General features: G+C 32.3%; 1 protein-coding gene across 1 annotated transcript; it reads right to left on the bottom strand.

Annotated features, from left to right (window-relative positions):
* Nucleotides 1-10,325: 10,325 nt before the first annotated feature.
* LOC139502834 (uncharacterized) lies at nucleotides 10,326-20,941 on the bottom strand. Its single transcript, XM_071292454.1, has 10 exons — nucleotides 20,802-20,941; nucleotides 14,449-17,899; nucleotides 13,955-14,131; nucleotides 13,550-13,726; nucleotides 13,146-13,322; nucleotides 12,742-12,918; nucleotides 12,269-12,513; nucleotides 11,722-11,779; nucleotides 11,063-11,225; nucleotides 10,326-10,404 (listed from the first exon to the last, which is right to left on the bottom strand). The coding sequence occupies exons 1-10, from the start codon at nucleotides 20,813-20,815 to the stop codon at nucleotides 10,397-10,399; spliced, it is 4,647 nt and encodes a 1,548-aa protein (XP_071148555.1). The 5' UTR covers nucleotides 20,816-20,941; the 3' UTR covers nucleotides 10,326-10,396.

Raw genomic sequence — 20,941 nt, forward strand, 5'->3', positions numbered from 1 at the left:
TTTGTAATATAACAGTTTGACAAACACTGATTTTGATCATCGAGAAGCTTAATATTTCCTAAACAATACAATGTGATTAAAACGTTTAGCTGATTTTTACAGAGTTATCTCCCTGTAGTGTTAGGTACCACCTTAAGGTAACAAGACATTTGTACATTTGTTTTAGTTGAATTTTGTATACATTTTTAGAATGATATTTCAAGTAGTCTATTTGCCCATTACCCATTTGATTATGTTATTACACACCTTTAGCACAAGTTGTTCCCCTTTGTTAATCATAGACTGCTTCTTTACTGGATAAAATGGTCTACTGCAATTGGTCATTTCAGAATCTAAAGCATCATGGGTCATTTCATTGTTCGTACCCTAAAATGAAAATAACGTCACGTCATTGGTTAAATTTCCATTGTTTATGACATTTTTAACCAATCGGGACGTTTGGGTGTACACTTTTGAAAATATTACCAAGGATTCATAAGTTTTTGAAACGGCAAATTGGAAAGCATGATACATTGAATGGGATAAAACTGTTGATATCGAAAGTGGTTAGCTTGATGATGATTTTATGTTATTGATAAAATTGAGAATGGAAATCGGGAATGTGTCAATGAGACAACAACCCGAGCAGAAAAAAAACAACTGCAGAAAACAGTCCCATGTCCAACAATGAACCCTAAACACAAATGTGTACTTTTTCAGTTGGAAAGGAAGAAATGTGTTCTATTTCAGTTGCAAATGAAGTCACACTAAACATACTTAACTCAGAAACATGTAAATGAAATGAATTTAAAAATCATACAAGATTAACAAAGGCATCAATAAATTTGCCTTTTCTGTAAGCTTTAAAATAGAAGCATTTTCCCTGCTAAGGAAAACATCTTGTAGAAATCTAAGTATAAGCAAATAGACTATTATGTAAGGTTATTTACCATGGTTTGTTTCTCACGTTTCTAAGACGGGTTTAAAATGGAGAAATGTTATTCTAAATATATGTTTTCAGTTGAAATATATATATCATTATTCAAATACAATGATGTGAATATTTTTTTAATAAAATGCACAAGATGCCAAAATTCTCTTCCAACATGTGCAATGTCAGTTTTTTTTCCCAAATCGGTGTTTTAGAAATGTATTTTTATTTCTGCAGTTTTAATGTGTCTGTTTTATTCAATCATGAAGGAAACATTTCTTTTTTGGTTTGTCGTTATTGGCAATATATTAAATCATATCTGTTTAGTTTTACTATCAATTCAGAAATTAATGCAAGGTTTTTATTATTACGAAAAATGCGACAGAGTTGTATACTCAATAATTTAAAATCGCAGTTTAAAATATTTTATATATGCATTAAACATGTTAAACAGGATTTTTCTCAAATTCGTAAAAATTAAAATACCATTTAAGTCTAAAATGACAAAATCTCAATAATTAATGTAATTTCTGAATATACAGTATGTATATTTCAGAATAATAAAGATATGAAAAGAAACCTGAGAAACGAAACTTTTGTAATGACCTCATTGGCGGATCCAGGGGTGGGGGGGGTTACAGGGGATTGGAACCCCCCTTTTTTTGCCGATCAATGCATTTGAATGGGGACATATAGTTGGAACCCCCTTTTGTCCTGGGTAGGGAACCCCCCTTTTTAAAATGGCTGGATCCACCCCTGGACATAAAAAGAGTTTGTTATTATATGAGCAAAAACAAATATTTTTTGTAGAAGACTTGAATTTGTTACTGTACTTATTCTGTGATTTGTTAAATGATAATTTTGTTTGTTTTTTGTTGACATTTTGTACAAATATTGTCTATTTGTTTGTTAATACTGTATCATATGTTTGTATAGTGCTTACGTTCATGACAAAGTATGAGTTATTTATCCCGGTTTGTAAGAGGCAATTTCTCAATTTATATACAACATGAAATACAGTGAATATAGCCTTTTTGAAAAATTTAGGATTTTCTTATCCCAGGCATAGATTACCTTAGCCGTATTTGGCACAACGTTTTGGAATTTTGGATCCTCAATGCTCTTTAACTTTGTACTTGTTTTGCTTCATAGATATTTTGATGTGAGTGTCACTGATAACTTTTTTGAACTGTTTAATGTTTTACAATGGGTTTTATATCAAAGCCAAACCCACATAAGTGGCTCTATCATATTGTATGGAATTTCTTTTAAAGGTACCAACAAAAACAATATTTTTTTAAGAAATGAATGCTGCGCCATAAGTGCTGGCCACTTCCCCAAATATTTTCCTAAGAAAATGTATAACTTAGCTGTATTTCAGATTTGATACAAAGTTTTCATTATATTTTAGATAATTATAGATTATCGCTGATCATCTCAACGAGATTGATTTTCTCACTTGAGCCGGTATTGAGAAAGTGAGAAAGGCAATCCAGTTGACATGACCAATGATAATCTGTTTATTGCTATTTTACCTATGACGACGTTGTCAATTTCATTAGCAATGCCACATGCTTCCTTAGTTTCTAGCGATAATTTTCTATCTCAAGCGAGTAGCATGATATGAAAAATTATCACAAAAAAAGATCAAAGGAAAAATGTATGATTTCGATAAAAAATTAAGTGTTGATCAAATATAGTCTGTGGTTACCATGGTTACATTTAACAATAAAAATTAATCTAAACCAAATTCGCTTTAAACGTTTAACAAGAGTTATTTGAAATATTTTCAATTACATGTAAATGTTATCTGAATAAAAAAATTTACTGCCTTCAATAGATAGACAATACATATAAACACCACTGTACATATTGTACAACCACATTTAATTTCCATGAATATCAATATGTTTCCTGCTAAAATAATCTAAATTATAAAAAATAACAAAATTTGCTAAAAACTAGAGATTCTTCACTATTTATTAAAAGCATATCAATTTGATTGCATAATTTACCATTTAAAAAAGCTATGAAAATTTAATAACCCTTGGGAAATTTTCAGTCACTGCAGACAAATTGATTTTCAGGACTTTCACAAGTAGAAAATATACATAAGAATATGAAACATTGTAAATATGTCAAATTTCAGTATTCATTTCTGTGAATACACATACAAAGTAAAGAAATTTGAAAAGTGATAACTCCCTGCAATATCTTTTGATACCTGAAACATGTTTTCAAAACCTAAATAGCAAAATAAATATTAAAATTTACAAGAGACCAAAGAAAAATATCAAATGTATTTCTTCATTTTCAGTTTGGACCTGCCTATATCTCCTATTATATTTAAATTTTTAAAGATTAGTGTTTTAAATATAACACCCCTACCCCTCCTCCAAAAACAAATTGACAACAAATTAAACAAACCAATTTCAAATCAAGATTAGAACTAATGTTGTATGACCTGATGAATATTCATGATTGTCTTGTGTTCGTTTTCTGGCCTAATGAATATTCATGATTGTCTTGTCTGGCCTGATGAATATTCATGTACTGTATTGTGTTCAACAATTATAAAATGTTCTGCTACCACTGCTGTCTGTCATATGTATGTTTCTATATTTTTATAGAAAGCTTTTTTTTTAATGAGTTTGTAAATAAAATCATATTTCATGGTTTAGAGCTAATTTCCTAATGCATGTAGAGTAAGACTTTGATAAACTTGCTTCCTTTGTTTGTATATTATTAGTTTTATGGTGACCTAATAAGATATATATGGGGTCAGTAAATTTCATGTTGGGTGAGAATGAAGTTTGAATCCCCATATGGAATTTACTGACCCCTTATATATCACTAGCACACCGTGCAAAGAATATATCTTACCTACTATCTTCACATGTGGTATTTTGACTAGTGACCTATCAAATTGGTCAAGTATTTTATATACTAAGTATTGAGATCCTTCTTCCATTTGTCTATTCAAAGAAAAAATGCAAAAAATAACAACTATTTAGCTTTAAATTTATTTTATGATGTATCATCAATTTCTTCGTCTGTTGAATCCTTTCCGATTTCTTTTTGTTTTGTTTTAAAAGGGAAGTAACTCCGCTATGCCAACAACTTGTAAGCTTTATGTTTTATGGACTTATTTCAACCTTTCATCATCAATTTCTTTGTATGTTGATTCCTTTTAGATTTTTCCTCAACACTGTGTTGTTTTTATAAAAGGTTGTGGCATCTTTTTTGTTTTGAAATGAAGAAATTCCATCCTAATACCATGTGGTAACGAACCATGTATGAAAACTAACCCTATATTTAATTATTTTGGGACACACTTAATATCAAATATACATAGTCATCACATGTAGTCCTTTAACCAATCATATCTCTATAAATCTATAGGAGGTAAGAAACTGTAAGATACATTCAATCAAATTTAAATATAATAGATACAGGTTTAACTATTCCTGTCTATATTGTTTGCAGATGTCAATCTTAATTGTTAATGTCTGTGTCATATTGGTCTCTTGTGGACAGTTGTCTCATTGGCAATCATACCACATCTTCTTTTTTATATTAATTACAATGATCGAGCTAACGTTCATACAAACAAAGCAAGCAAGCCAACCAAAGCGTTACTCTTCAAGCTTTAGGAAATCAGCTCGAAGAATAGAATATATTTATCATATATATACACTCATATCTATATTTACATCAGTTTAATTTTTTTTTTATTAAAATAAATGTATATTGTGATTGTTAAAAGATGATATTGTACATAAATGTTAACTTTTTTGAAAAGAAAGTTACTACAGTAAATAATTTTTCTTATATCAGAAATTGACTGATACGGTGAACATTTTTCGGTACTACTTCTATTTGTAAAATGATTTCATTACATTAAAGTGCTGGTACTACAATAGTGCAATGGTGAGGTCAGCTGGTCAAAGTCTGTCACTTTCTATCAATTCAGAATTGGTAAAAAAAAAGCTTTTGTTACTACAATTTTGATTGGACTGTATCATAATTTATCTCTTTCCATCAATGGTAAACATGGGATTTCTATGTAACTGCAATTTTGATTGGACTATATCATAATTGTTTTCTTTCCATCAATGGTAAAAATGGGATTCCTATGTAACTGCAATTTTGATTGGACTTTACTATAATTTTTCTTTTCCAATTAATGGTTAAAATGTGATTTCTAAGTAACTGCAATTTTCGGACTTTATCATATTTTTTTCAAGTGGTGAAACTAAGATTTTAATGTACCTGTCAAAATAAAAAAAATTGAAACCTGAAATATCATGTTTGCTATGGTTCATTCATACCAGGTAAAAATCAATTAGTATGTTCTACTTTGAATTCAAAAAAGTTATATTTTAGTAAGATTAATATTCTTGATGCCCTTCCTAGGGGCATTTTGTTTTTCTGTCTTGTCGTCCATTTGTTGACTCTGTTCTTCCATCTGTCCTGCTTTATGTTAAGGTTTTGATCGCTTCAGGTTAAAGTTGTTGGTCAATGTACCTGTTGATGAAGTTAAAGTCCAATCAACTTGAAACTTAGTACGCATGTTCCATGTGATATGATCTTTCTAATTTTAATGCCAAATTAGAGTTTTGACCCACATTTCAAGGTCCTTTGAACATAGAAAACGTTAGTGCAGACATATTCTTGATTTTTTGTAATTCAGTCAAGAATGTGACAGACTTTGATTTTTTTCCTTTAGTTAATTTTAATCATGTGATTTTGTATGAAAAAAGTCACATGGGATTATCATTTGTTTTGTATCATGTTTGTGGACATGTGACAATTCAGGTTATTTGTTTACTTCAAAGCCACATGGATTGAATTGTGTGTCAGCCTGCGGAACCTAAATGTTTTCAGATTTTATAAATTCTTCTTTTATTATCAGAAGGTCTTCCTTTAATGTGTTGAAACCAAATGATATTTTGCAACAAAATGTATAAACAATTTTAACAATTTATTATTGCATAAAAACAAAACCTTGTTTCGAGTCATAAGATCATTTATTTTTTGCCTTTTGTATGTTTTCTTTTCACAGAAGCTGTATCATGTGATCCACAATTTTATATGCTACATTTGTCATATGACCACACTTATTATATATAGATATGTCATGTGACTATCACACCTTAATCATGTGACAAATCACTGTACTATTATTTAATAAATAAATATCCTTGACCTAAAGTTGAGGATGAAAGGTCACAACTGAAGAATCTTTCTTTTCACCTGGTGAGTAGTCTGTTGTTTTGTGTTGATAAAACTAGAAAATCTCCACTGTCATAACTAGGCTTGTAAGCAATAAAAACAACAGTAATATATGGCTGTTCCAAATTCATAAATTGATTGGGAAAAAAACAAATCAGGGATACAAACTAAAACTGAGGAAAACGCATCAAGGAAAACGCATCAAATATAAGAGTAGAACTTTGAGACAACAGAACACAACATTAAAATGTAACACACACACGAAGGAACTATAATATAGCAATGGCTATTTTCCTGACTTGGTACAACAATTATCAATCATGTAGGCAGATAATATATTTATGACGAAAAATGTTGCAATTGTTATAACAATAATCTTATCAACACAATTAGTGCAGTATCTGATTCTCCTTGCATAGTCTTTAATTTTTGTAGCCGAAAGCTTGATCTATGGATAATGATCCTGCGGCAGTGGCGTCATTAGCTTACTCGTTATAAGCTTTATATTTTAGATGCCTCATGTTACGAATTTTCTGTCTGTCACATGTGCTGTCCTTGACCTTATTTCCATGGCTCTACTTGAAAAGAGTTTAGTTTTTTTAGCAGTGTTCTCCCCAGGCCCTTTTAGCGTCGCGGTACCGCGACGCTATATTTCTTCCCGTGACGCTATAATAATTACCGCGACGCTATAATTATTACCGCGACGCTATAATTATTTTCAGGATGTTAATTTTCTCGTTCCTAAATTTTGAACTTTCATCTAATCATGAAAAAAATATATCACTTTTAATTGTAATCCCTTCAAGTCGGACAATATAGAGGCAATTTAGAGTGGTTAAATAGGTGTTAATTGCCCTTTGTGTGATAACTGTTTGGATACGAATACCCCAAGCTGTCACTTTGACATGATTAATACCACGTGGTTTGCAATCTGCAAATTTCGAAAAGGAGAAAACGTAATCAGAAAATCATAAAAAAAATCGAAATATATGTTTGCTAAATGAAATTTCAAAGAAACAAACGATTTTTCTCTTTTAAAATGAGGTTGAGTATTAGCTTTTTACGACTTTTGATATATTAGTATTACTTTCTTTCTCTTCCTATTAAATCGAGAGTGAAAATTTTGATTTTGGGCAAAATAAGTTTTGTACTTTCTTTAGAAAGTGATCAAAATTTGCTTGTGCATATGTTTCATCCATTTAATGCATTAAAAACGCCATATTCATTCCAAATCTCTTGTCAAACATTGTTTATTTTCGTATTTTTCATTGCTTTCGGCGGCCATTTAATATTTTAGTGTAAACTACTGATCGGAACCGGACCAGATATGACAAAAATCTGCATTTTACAATAATAACCACATATGCACAAATGGCACAGTAGACAGAAAACAATGATACATAAAGAGAAAACTAAGCATTAACAGACTACTTGGCAGATAACTTTGTTAAAAATATATCATTTTGTAAAAAGAAACAACTTGGACCATGAACCAATATGTTTCAAAGACATGATAAAGAATTTTTTCTATTCAAATTTTTTTATTAAGAACCCATGTTTTTTCCTACATATTTAGTGCAATTGTATCTATACAGGTTGCACTATAATAAACCATTCATTCATTTAGCTGGGTATAGGTAGGGTAACTGGAACCACACATATATATTTTTATTTAGACTAAGAGGAAAAAAATTATTCTGGAACTATAAATGAATATAGAAAACATAAACTGAAAATACTGTTATCATGGTTATAGTTTAATTGTATTCTCAGTTATGAATTCAACAATATAAAAACAAAGAATAGGGTGGAATAGAATATTTTATTTACCAAATAAGGGCCTATAGCATACAAACAATATAATACATTTTGTAATAAACAATAATGTATATAACATAAAGGAAATAAAGCGTTGCCACGACACGATAAATTACATTGAAAAAAAATACTATTTATTTTTTTACGCCAAATGTGATGCTATCCAAAATTTCTGGGGAGAACACTGTTTAGGTAAAGATTATGCAATCAAAAACTCATTAGACTGACTTGATATCTAAATCTTCCAAGACTTGTTACTACCTTTTTGATACACAAAATATAGTGCATTGATCATAACATTCTATACATCCTAGCCCTGAACATTTCCAGAAATTAATTGATGTAATAAATGCTCAGATATTCAAGACACAAGGAAATTACATAACTTTTGCAAGGTGCAGGAATCTAATGTCTGCTCTACAATTATAAATTATGTCATTATTAAAGTCATCTTAATTTGAAAGTTGGAAGTATCTTCCTTTGTCTAGATTTGCTGTTTAATCAACTTCAACCAATGTAATATTAAATTGTTCTTCCCACTGATAAATTAAAGCAAACTTTACAATTCAGTGCCTACAAGCCCTTTGATTTGTAATGTGAGTTTCTCTCTTATGAGTAATAGGATAACTATTTTTGGTATATCTGTACCTTGCAAGGTCCTAACGTGCGTCAGACAAATTTCACTTGACCTCAACCACATTTCATGAATCAGTGAACACGGTTCAGTTTTGGTGGTCAAGTCCATGTCTCAGATACTTTAAACAATATTTCTAGTATATTCGATATTCAGTGTATGGAAGGACTGTAAGGTGTAAATGTCCAACTAGTAGGTGTCACCTGACCTTGACCTCATTTTCATGGTTCAGTGGTTATAGTAAAGAGTCATTCCACAGTAGTGGTATCAAAATGTGGGACAGTGTTTTTTTTTTTAAAAGTGATAGTATCATGCAATAACTGGATATTACAGATAGTTTAAACATTTAACTACATGATATTGATAATAAAAAGATAAAATAAGGCAGATAAAATGCCAAAATGTGCTTCTGAAAAATGACTGTGGGAAAGTGACGTAGGTTACATTGGTGTCCAGTAAAATGATTTAAATACACATATTTTGTAACAGTGACTATTAAGTTTATGCATTTTCAGTTCTTTCCATTGAACCTAATGCACATTTTCTCTGTTAAGTGTCTCAAGACTATTTTTGGGGGATGTTTGACTCTCTACAGTTTTGACCAAGCCTCACGAAACATCCTTATTCATGTTTAACCTATTATAAATTAACACAGAGACAACACAATATAAACTGCCTTTTGAAAACCATTTAAAGACATAGTTTTAGTGAAAAATATATGAAAAGTTATTTTTTTATGAGTATGGAATAGAAAAATAAGAAAATTTGTAAAAAATGTAACGATCATTACAATGGACACCAAAAATTGTGTCAAAACTAATATCCTAATAAAAAAAAAATAACCGTCAAGTTTTCTTATATTTTGATAATGAATTTTATAGAAACTCCATCAGAATAGTTATACAAAGAATAGATATAACATCTACTAATCAAGAGGATGTTGAAATTCAATACAAGTCTAAATATTCCATGTAACAATCGTCACAAAATATAATTGAACAGCCCCGTACAATTATAGAACCTGTATGTTCAAATAGTCATCTGAGTTTTGTAGAAAGCATCCATTGACCTATAAATGTGTAGAACTCATTAAAAAATCTTTCTTTTCAGTCTAAATCTAGGTTATTTAGACAAATTTTGGGCGAACCAAATGTCTGTTATACATTGAAACACCATAAGAATAAATTTAGTAATTAATACATTGAAACACCATAGGGGGTCTTGTAATTAATACATTGAAACACCAAAGGAGGTCTGTTTTTTTCTGTGTTGAGTTTTTTAATGTTGTCTCTATCTAGAATATATCTTTTGCTATATTGATTGATTGGTTTTTGGTGTTTTAACCACTACATTTAGGTTTTTTTGTTGCTGCCAGTCTTTATTGGAGGGAGACGGAGTGCCCCGAGAAAACCACAGACCTTGGACAGGATATCTGACAATTTGCCTGTACCAAGTCAGGAAGATGACAGTTCTTGTCCAATCGTTTTTGATCTTATGAAATGTCAGTTCACAATTTTTTAAGGTGGGCAGTGATTTGCATTGGTCAATAGCATGGAACCGCTGGAAGGGAGTTTCTGTAAAATGAAATCTTGAATACAGTTTTAAAATTGATTTTTAAAGGGCTACCCAGAACACATGTACATTAAAAGTACTAATTAAAACCATGAAGAGATGCCAACACAGGGAATCAAGAATAAATTATCAGTAGTTAAAACTCAAGCATAAAAATGTTAACCAAATATTTTATTTGACAAAACTTGGAACACTCTCTGGCGGACCCTCTCTGGCACAGATTCAGTTCAAAGATCTGAAAAAGAGGAAAATGGTACAGCATTAACTTTTGATATTAACTGAACTTTTCATCATAGTATTCATATATATATATATATATATTACATTTTGCTATGATACATGTGAGACAAAATATCTATTTTAACCAAATTAATAAATGTGTATGAATAAAATAACATTGCTCTGTGTGTGTGTGTGTGTGTGTGTGTGTGAACATATGAACTTTTAAGGTACATGTATTCCTTCATTGTACAGTACAAACAATGTACATATTTCTTGGTTGTTCTCGGAAAGATTTATAACTTTATCTTCATGTACATGTCCACATACTTTGGTGAACAAATGGCTACAAAAATTTACATTCAATTGAGGTATTTGTTTCAATTGTCTCAGCCAGGACACAAATTTACACATTCAATATATATATGTCAATGTATGTGTTATAGATCATCTTGAATTTAGTTTAGGGTATAATTCAGAATCATCACTGACCATTGTTTGGAATAATAATTTATGACTTATTCTTTTTGTATGTGTGGACTTGGCCTACCACTCACAAACATGTGACGTGAACTACTTTGTCAAAGGGTGATCTGAGTTTAAACACTGTAATTTTTTTATATCTATATCTTTGGATAATGTAACCTATGTTTAATAAATAATCTCATATCTACCTTTGAATTTGTACATAAATCGTCTAGTTCCAATCAAACAGACATCTGGCGGGTCTATTGGTTTAACCACCTCTGATGATATTATGGAATGGCGTATTGATGCACTTATCCACAAGTCCTCCTTCTTGTGGGTGTAGAAATACACATAGGGCCACACATCAACCTAAAACAACACAGTATTGATTTTTTATTGTTCAAAAAGGTATCAAAAATAACAACCATATCAATACCATACAGTTCAATTTCATCAGACATGTCAGATCAGCAAAAAGTTAAAGAAAATGCTTATTACAACTGTAGGCTGATGTTGTTGCAAACACCAATCACAAATAATTATGATATGTGTAAACTAACTATTTATCCCTATAAAATTGTGTATTAAATTTAAAGTTACATTTTAGAAATTTATGTAATTATATAGAAATTATAAAACCTACTACATGTATAATATCTAATTATTTGAACTGAAGATCAATCAAGAATACAAGAACCCTTTATTAGAATTCAGGGAATTCAAAAGTTCTACAAAAATGACAAAAGTATCATACAAAATAGTGGTTAATTATACATTTAGAAGTTTCTGAAAAACAATCCTAGAAAATATAACAGTATAACATAATAAAACTTTAACTTAAACTGAACAAAACTGCAATACTTACAACAGCAGGGTATGTTTTTGTCCCTTGGGCAATAAGCAAATACTGCCCACTCATATAACTAATACAATGTAAATATAAAGTTGAATAAATTTGGAAAGCTGAATTATGAACAAATAATTACTGATACTAAGTCAACTTCAATAATTTATGAACAGTTGCATACATGGTTATCAGACATATGTAGAAGCATTACTTGGACAGGAATTAGTCATCACTCAAGACATTTTATCATAGCCATCATGAGCTGATCTGCCATTATGACAACAGTGTGTCAGAAATTGTATCTAGTATTCATCCTCAGTCACAATAAGCCTTCCATCATTAAAGGACTGGACAAAGAAATAACACAACAGGTGCCTTATATTGTGCCAGAAATGCTTACCCTTCCAGAGCACCTGATTTCACTGCCAGTTTTAAGTGGAGTTCCTGTTGTTACATACTTACTTTAACTGTTTGTAAATGTCTGTTGTTTACTCCTTGATTTTGAATGTTATTGTCTTATGTACATTAAAACAACAAATCTATTCATCACTAATATTTTCCTTACCTCTGTTGTTCATTGCATCTTTTAGTGTGGTGCTCAGAGACTAAGAGCTGGTCATATAAGGGCTTCTCTTGGGACAGTACAATACTATTGTCCCTCTGTTCACTTTTATCCTGCAAGTTGGCCGTCAAAGCCACTTCAGGTTGAACTAACGCAAAAGGATGGACATCCATTGGTTTAACTGTCATCGAGGACTGGTTATCTGTCAGTTCATCCAATAAGGAGTGTTGATCAGCTGTGGTCTCATCCTGAAAAACAGCATGAAATTGTAATGCATGTAATGGCATACAATTCTTGCACACCTTTATTCATCAAGACAAAAAAGATCCACGTACCAAATGAAGTCAATACATTAATGGGTCTAAAACAGCTTATTTAATTTTTTTTTTAAATGAGTGGCTTCATCATTGTCCATTATAACTGTATGATCATGCCCAAAGTCTGGGTCTGCAATTTACATAATAAATTATAGATACCTTAGACACAACACTACTTTTGTTGCTCTGTTCACTGTTATCCTGCAAGTTGGACATCAGAGCCTCGTCAGGTTGAACTGAAGCAAAAGGTTGGACATCCATGGGTTTAACTGTCATCGAGGACTGGTTATCTGTTAGTGTATCCAATAAGGAGTGTTGATCAGCTGTGGTCTCATCCTGAAAAACAGCATGAAATTGTAATGCATGTAATGGCATACAATTCTTGCACACCTTTATTCATCAAGACAAAAAAGATCCACGTACCAAATGAAGTCAATACATTAATGGGTCTAAAACAGCTTATTTAATTTTTTTTTAAATGAGTGGCTTCATCATTGTCCATTATAACTGTATGATCATGCCCAAAGTCTGGGTCTGCAATTTACATAATAAATTATAGATACCTTAGACACAACACTACTTTTGTTGCTCTGTTCACTGTTATCCTGCAAGTTGGACATCAGAGCCTCGTCAGGTTGAACTGAAGCAAAAGGTTGGACATCCATGAGTTTAACTGTCATCGAGGACTGGTTATCTGTTAGTGTATTCAATAAGGAGTGTTGATCAGCTGTGGTCTCATCCTGAAAAACAGCATGAAATTGTAATGCATGTAATGGCATACAATTCTTGCACACCTTTATTCATCAAGACAAAAAAGATCCACGTACCAAATGAAGTCAATACATTAATGGGTCTAAAACAGCTTATATAATTTTTTTTTAAATGAGTGGCTTCATCATTGTCCATTATAACTGTATGATCATGCCCAAAGTCTGGGTCTGCAATTTACATAATAAATTATAGATACCTTAGACACAACACTACTTTTGTTGCTCTGTTCACTGTTATCCTGCAAGTTGGACATCAGAGCCTCGTCAGGTTGAACTGAAGCAAAAGGTTGGACATCCATGGGTTTAACTGTCATCGAGGACTGGTTATCTGTTAGTGTATCCAATAAGGAGTGTTGATCAGCTGTGGTCTCATCCTGAAAAACAGCATGAAATTGTAATGCATGTAATGGCATACAATTCTTGCACACCTTTATTCATCAAGACAAAAACGATCCACTTACCAAATGAAATCAATACATTAATGGGTCTAAAACAGCTTATTTAATTTTTTTTTTAAATGAGTGGCTTCATCATTGTCCATTATAACTGTATGATCATGCCCAAAGTCTGGGTCTGCAATTTACATAATAAATTATAGATACCTTAGACACAACACTACTTTTGTTGCTCTGTTCACTGTTATCCTGCAAGTTGGACATCAGAGCCTCGTCAGGTTGAACTGAAGCAAAAGGTTGGACATCCATGGGTTTAACTGTCATCGAGGACTGGTTATCTGTCAGTGTATCCAATAAGGAGTGTTGATCAGCTGTGGTCTCATACTGAAAAACAGCATGAAATTGTAATGCATTTAATAGCATATAATTGCATATTTATAATTCTTACACACTAATAATCAAGTGAAAAAAATCCATGTACCAAGTGAAAGCGATACATTAACTGTTTAAAAACCTCATCATAGATACAAGGATTAATTTTGTATCTAGCCAGACACGTGTTTCGTCTACAAAAGATTCATCAGATAGGCTGGAATCCAATAAAGTTTAAAAGGCCAAATAACTTATTGAAAAAAATGTTGCTCCATCATTGTTCATTACTGTATGATCATGAACACATGTAACATTATAGAAATATTTACCATATTATATTGGTTATTGCTGACTTCTGAATCACTGTCATCAAGTAAATCCATGACCCATGGAGCCAGCTGCTCAGATAACCCACTGATGTTTTCCAGGTCTATATCTCCAAGAGTGTCAGTACTGTATTCAAGGACATCATCATTTATGGACATCTTCAAAATTGGACAGAAATGGTTTGGAATCCAATGAGCATATGTCATTTCATCATTTCTGTTTGATGACCAGAGGATATATGCAGGTGTGTTGCTTTCCATTTCCCTTGGCAAGATTGATCGATTGAGATCTTTTCTCACATTTGGATTTCCACGATTTGGATAAACTGATTGCAGAGGCCTTCCCAAAACTGATGCAAGTGCAAAAAGCTGCCAAATTCCCATGAATTCATTTGCACTGCATACTTTCCTAATCTCTTCAAATAGTGTTCTTTCTATCAAAGATGAAGTAATTATATCTCCAGGTGTATACAGCTCTGAATACATAACGTAAGACTTTGGGAGAACAAGCGCTTCTTTATCAGATAGTTGTTCACCTCTCCTTAAATATGTATGGTCCACATATAGCGGCAAATAGCATGCCAGTTCTAGTGCAATTCTTGCACGTAGTTCTGTATGATTATTTTCCGTTCCATACATTATCACACTAGCAGACCTAGGCAAACAATTTCCATCACCAAGTACACTTGCAGGGAAATATCCTTCCTTCTTGACATCATCCGGCAACAGTTCCATGCCGAACTTGTCAATGTGTAACCCACTTCCAGAAATAGAAATGTCTTCATCTTTGTTGCACCTAAGATTTGGTATTACACTTGCGAGTTCAGTTCCTTTAATCATCATGTCATCTATTGAAGTACAACTCTTCAAAGTTTGTAATATAACTTCAAAAACAGAGTGCACTTTTTCAACTGTTGTGTCTTGTCTGTTAAATTCTTTTTGGTTTGGTGAATCCTGTGATCTTTCTTGCGAGTCTGCTGTTTTGTGGCTATTTGAACGAGTTGCTCTTTGTTTTCTTGGCGTTTCCTTTAACAAACCTTTAACATTTTTCTTGTCAACTTTCTTACTTTTTTTAGAGGTGTCTTTCTTGTTCAACTGTCTTCTTTGTGTCTCTTTTATCCAACCTTCTACCATGTCTGCATTATGACAGGAACCAGATCCTTGTATGCATGTTGAGCAAAAGCAGCTAAGTGTGCGCTTTTCTAAGGAGGCAGAATCATCGGCAGCCCTCACAGAATGAAGTTGTCTGGTTTCAGGAACAGCCTTTACATTGGTCCTCTCTGGGCGTTTTCTGTTGACATCACCTTCCTTTACTATAAAGAAATTTCTTCTAAAATGACAACATTCATTCTGTGAGTCTAGTGTTGGTCGTCTTAAATTTGCCTCTGCAAAATCAAAGAATTCACTTGCATTTTTCACCATGGCTTTTCTGTTTTTTACAGCATTTGTTACAATTCTTTTAATAACCCCAAATTCACCATCACATGGTCCTTTCCCATGTCTGCTTCCAAAAAAGTGTTTTTCAACAGGAAAACCAAAGTCTGATTTGCTGTGAAGAGCATCTGCAAATGGGGTTTTAGACTTGAACTGAGAAGCTGCTCCATCACTGAAGTGAATCTGCCTCTTAGATTTCATCTCATAAACTCTTTGTATATACTCGTTTGCCAATGAAATACAATGTTGAACATAATGAACATCATGTTTTTTGTCTTCTGACACATAGATCATGCTTTGCGTTACGACTAATTTACAGAATTTGCATCTGATGTACGCAACAATGCTGAAAAGTGTGACCGTGTCGTGAGACCAATGAGCACTTTGTGCTTCATCCTGGTATAAACATGTGTAATTTTCGGCAAAATCACTACAGAAAACAGTCCAATCAGATGGCAAATTCTGTGTCACATGTCTGAATTGGTCATGTTGCCACCAGGCAGTATTTAAGTGAGCACTGAATGGCTGTAATTCTTTTTTGAGCTCTTCCAGGAAATTAGAGACACTCTCTTTCTTTAAACTTAGAACCTTCTTTGATTTTTTTTCATTTGCATACATATATGTCTGCGTTTCCCATTTATACCATTGTATATTATGCCTTTTGTACAAGTCTAACTGGGATATAAACTTATCCACCCCACATAATTTGCATAACCTTTTGACGCATTCAATTTTGTAGTATCTAGAACCCTCTGGTTTTGGGCATACAGTTCTTGATAATAATTCATATCTGGTTTTTATTCCTTGCATATTTAAAGCCTTTACCTTATATTGAATGTTGGTACAATATTCGCACAGACAATTGTTAAAAATTGATTTACTCATAGTCTGTACAGTCTTGGGTCTTAATGCAGTGAACTTGGAAAAACTTAAAGTACATTCTTGGTTTTCTTTTAGGAATTCATTGTAGTTGTCCCTTAAACTGCTCTGCAAGATTCTTTTTGGTTCTTCAGATTTCAATGATGCCTGTTTTTTATCCGGCAGACATACAGTGTCAAAATCTTTGTAGAATTTTTCTATCTTGTCAATTGTATCTTCTGTCAAAGCATCACTTCTTTTTGGTGTTTCAGAATCTTCTTCCCATACATCTTTAAGTTTTGAACATTTTACTGCAAATTTCCAAGAAATGCCAGCCTTTCTCTTTTCAGCATCTTTAAGTATGAAGCTAGTTAAAAGTCTTCTTTTCTTTAAAACCTCCTTAGTGCGATGTTTTCTGGTTTTATGCAAATCATCTTTCATCTTGCAGATTATTTCTTGGCTTAGCCTAAGATGTCCTTTTTTTGTTGGTGTCAGTAAAAGGCCATGTTTGGTCAATGCTTCTCTTTTTCTAGGAGTTGCCTTAGCAGTCAACCCTCCAACTACAGATGCAAACTTTTCAGGTGATGAAGGTAGATGCAACGAGGCTCTGTATATAGCCTTTCTTTCTGCTTCCTTTGTTGAATACCCTTGATGAGTTTCTGTTGATTCAGCTGGCATTAGGTTTTCAGTTGTGCTCTTGGATTTATCCAATTTGTATTGCAACCGCCTTTTTTCATTAATTCTTCTTCTCTTTTGGCTTGAGTACTTTGCTCTTTGTTCTTCTTTTTTTCTCTGCCAGTATTCTCTTTGTGAACTTACTTGTGCACGTGTTTTTGGTTTAGTTTTTTTTTTTAATTTAACAATTTCCTCTGGTTTTCTTTCTTCTCTCCATTTACGTACTCGTAATCTCGTTTTTTCCCTCTGATGGATTTTTTGTTCAGAAGACCAATTTTCCCTACATTTTCTATTTCGTTCTTTTTCTCTTTCTAAGTATGTTATATATTTTTCAGGGTCTTGTTTTATTTTGTCTCTGTAATTCTTTGACCTTTGTGCAGCAGTTTTCTTTTGTGATGCAGATTCTGATATATGTATGGTATTTGTTTGGACATCATTGCTGACCTGTGGCCGCATTTGCGACCTCAACTTTAAGCGTAAAAACGACCTGAAAGAAATAATACAGTGGCATTATGCTTTCTGGTCTGTCCCGGATGTTTTTGGTAAAAGTTGTTTATTATGATGTTGAAGTCGTATCAACTTCAAACTTGGTATGTGCATGTTCCTTATGGTATGAACTTTCTAAATTAATTGTATGTTAAATAAAGTTATTGATCTCATTCTTATGTTGTTATGGTTTACTAAACTTAGAAATGTGATAATGTAATAAACTGTTGACACAGGGATATGTCTCGCCTATATGCATTTTTGATAGTAGGCCAAAATAAAATGTCTGTTTAAGGTTACATGCTTTAAAAAAATAGGGTAGGTAGATCGGTATTTCCATTTTATTTTATTTTTTCATTTTATTTTTTGTGATATAATTTTGAGTGCGATTTTGTCTTGTTTATAACAATAAGTTGCTAAGCATATCCCCGCATGTAACCTAAGTCAGAAAAAGGGCTGAACAAGGATAATATTAATTGTGTAAAAATATGCAAGTGTTCGGTAAACAGGAAGTTGTCGAGTAATGAATCTGAAAACGCATCACACGGTATAGCTGACTTATATTAACCCTTAAACCAAATTTCAGAAATCCTTGTATTGTAGTTCCTAAGAAAAATGTGACGAAAAATTTTCAACTTGGCTATCATGTGTAAAATCAAACAAATGTTCAGTCAACAGGAAGTTGTTGAGTGATGAATCTGAAAACGCATCACATGGTATAGCTGACTTATATCAAACCTGAAACCAAATTTCAGAAATACTGGTAGTGTAGTTCCTGAGAAGACTGACACTGATGGACTGACGGAAGGACGGACAGAGGTAAAACACTATACCCCCCTTTTTGTCAAAGCGGGGGTATAAAAATTACAAAGTATCGGTAAACATGAATTTTAAAAAATCTAAAAAGTGCTCACACGTTACAACTCATAACTGTTAAGGTGGTGACCTAGTACGTCATTCTGTGCATTTATATTGGAAAGGTGTTTGAGGACTAATTTTTAATTTTAGTTCATTTTGATATTAAAAAAGTGTCAGCAAACAGGAAGCTGGTATTTGAAAAATCTGAAACGTGCTAACAAGTACCTGGCCATGTCCACTTGTATAAATGTTTGTCCATCTGATGAGTTAAGCCTTTTTGAACTGATTTTAACAGTTCGTTTTTATGTTGTACTGTTATACCACTGTCCCAGGTTAGGGGGAGGGATGGGATCCTGCTAACATGTTTAACCCCACCACATAAAGTACAAAAATGTATGTATGTGTCTGTCCCAAGTTAGGAGCCTGTAATTCAGTGGTTGTCGTTTGCTTATGTGTTGCATATTGGTTTTTCGTTCATTTTTTTTTTTATATAAATAAGGCCTTTAGTTTTCTCGATTGAACTGTTTTACATTGTCATTTCAGGGCCTTTTAAAGCTGACTTCGCTGTATGGGCTTTGCTCATTGTTGAAGATCATACGGTTACCTATAAATTAATTGTTAATTTCCAAGTTATTTTGGTCTATTGTCATTGGAAATCATCCAAATCTTCTTTTTTATATTCACACATTACAACTCATCACACACAGTTAAGCTGGTGGCCAAGTATGGGTCATTCTGCACATTAATTTTGAAGTAGCTATATAGTGTTTGACAAAAATATTTAACAGGCAAATGGACAAACAGACGGATTTTTATACAAGGTGATTGCATTATAGCCCCCTACTCTAGAGTGGAAGTATCTATATAGTATATGAAAGTAGTATATATTGTGAAAGTATATATTATAGCGGATTTAAAGTGGTTTCTTCGGTATCAGGCAATCACACCACATTTTATTTTATCCGATATTATTGTGCAAAGTTTATTTCAATAAATTTTTCCTGAAATATAATAATTTCTTTAATGCAACAAGATCTTTGTTTAAATATAAAATCTTCGTGTCCATGTGTAATAATCTTTAGGTGGACTCGTGTCTCAATGTTACAATCATCACAGAAATGACAGTATATAATCATTACAATAGTGGCAGTTCATTGGGAGTATGCAAAAATAAACTTTTGACATTTGAAATGGAGATGGCATTATAATATTTATTAAGGCATTATAATATTTATTAAGTCTAACATAAACATGTTTATTTCTGCAATTCAAGATTTTAGTGTCCCTTTGTAACCATCACTTAAAATTTTGGAGTCTCAATGTAACAATTGTGTTTTATTTCTGGCGTCTCCATGTTACAATCATCACAAAAATAGTGACTATATTGTCACTTCAATATTTGCAGTGCATTTTACAAGTATGTAAATGAAAAACATTGACATTAAAGTCCATTAAAATGAAGTTGGCATTACTGCACATAAATATTTTCTAAATAAACATGTTTTTCTGCAATTCAACATGATTGTTACAGAGACGCATAATTTTGGTGTCTCTATGTTACAATCACTTTAAATTCTTGTGTCTAATTTGTAACAATCGCTACATATTTTGGTGTCTCAATGTTACAATCATCACAGAAATAGGGAATGTATTGTCATTACAATAGTTGCAGTGCATTTGCAAGTATGCAAATGAAAACTGGTGACACTAAAGTCCGTGGTATATTTAACCATTATTATTTGCTTTAAAATTATGTGTTTTCCACAATTTTGCTTGATTGTTACTGAGACACAAGATCTAAGTGTCCGTATGTAACAATCGTTTCTTAAAACGGTGTCTTTTTGCATGATAATATAAAAACATTTTTTTATTGTAACCGAGGGAAATATAAAGTTCGTGGATATTGATAGACTTTCTACATTTCTTCTTCATTGAACTGGTAAATATTTGCATTTTTATACAATACTTCAACTATTAATAAAGAACTGTGAATGATCGTTACTTGTGTCGATCGTTAAATTTCAGGACACAGAAACGTTACCTACCCATTCTCCGCCATATTCCATTTGTGTTCCCCGCTTGTACACGTCACTGATTCATGTGCACATGCTACGTCACTAACACAAACATTGATGATTTGCTGATGCGCAGTAAGAAAATATAGGTGAATGAATGATCGTTACAA

Source organism: Mytilus edulis, chromosome 14, assembly GCF_963676685.1.
Source record: "Mytilus edulis chromosome 14, xbMytEdul2.2, whole genome shotgun sequence".
In the NCBI taxonomy this organism is placed as follows: Eukaryota; Metazoa; Mollusca; class Bivalvia; order Mytilida; family Mytilidae; genus Mytilus; species Mytilus edulis.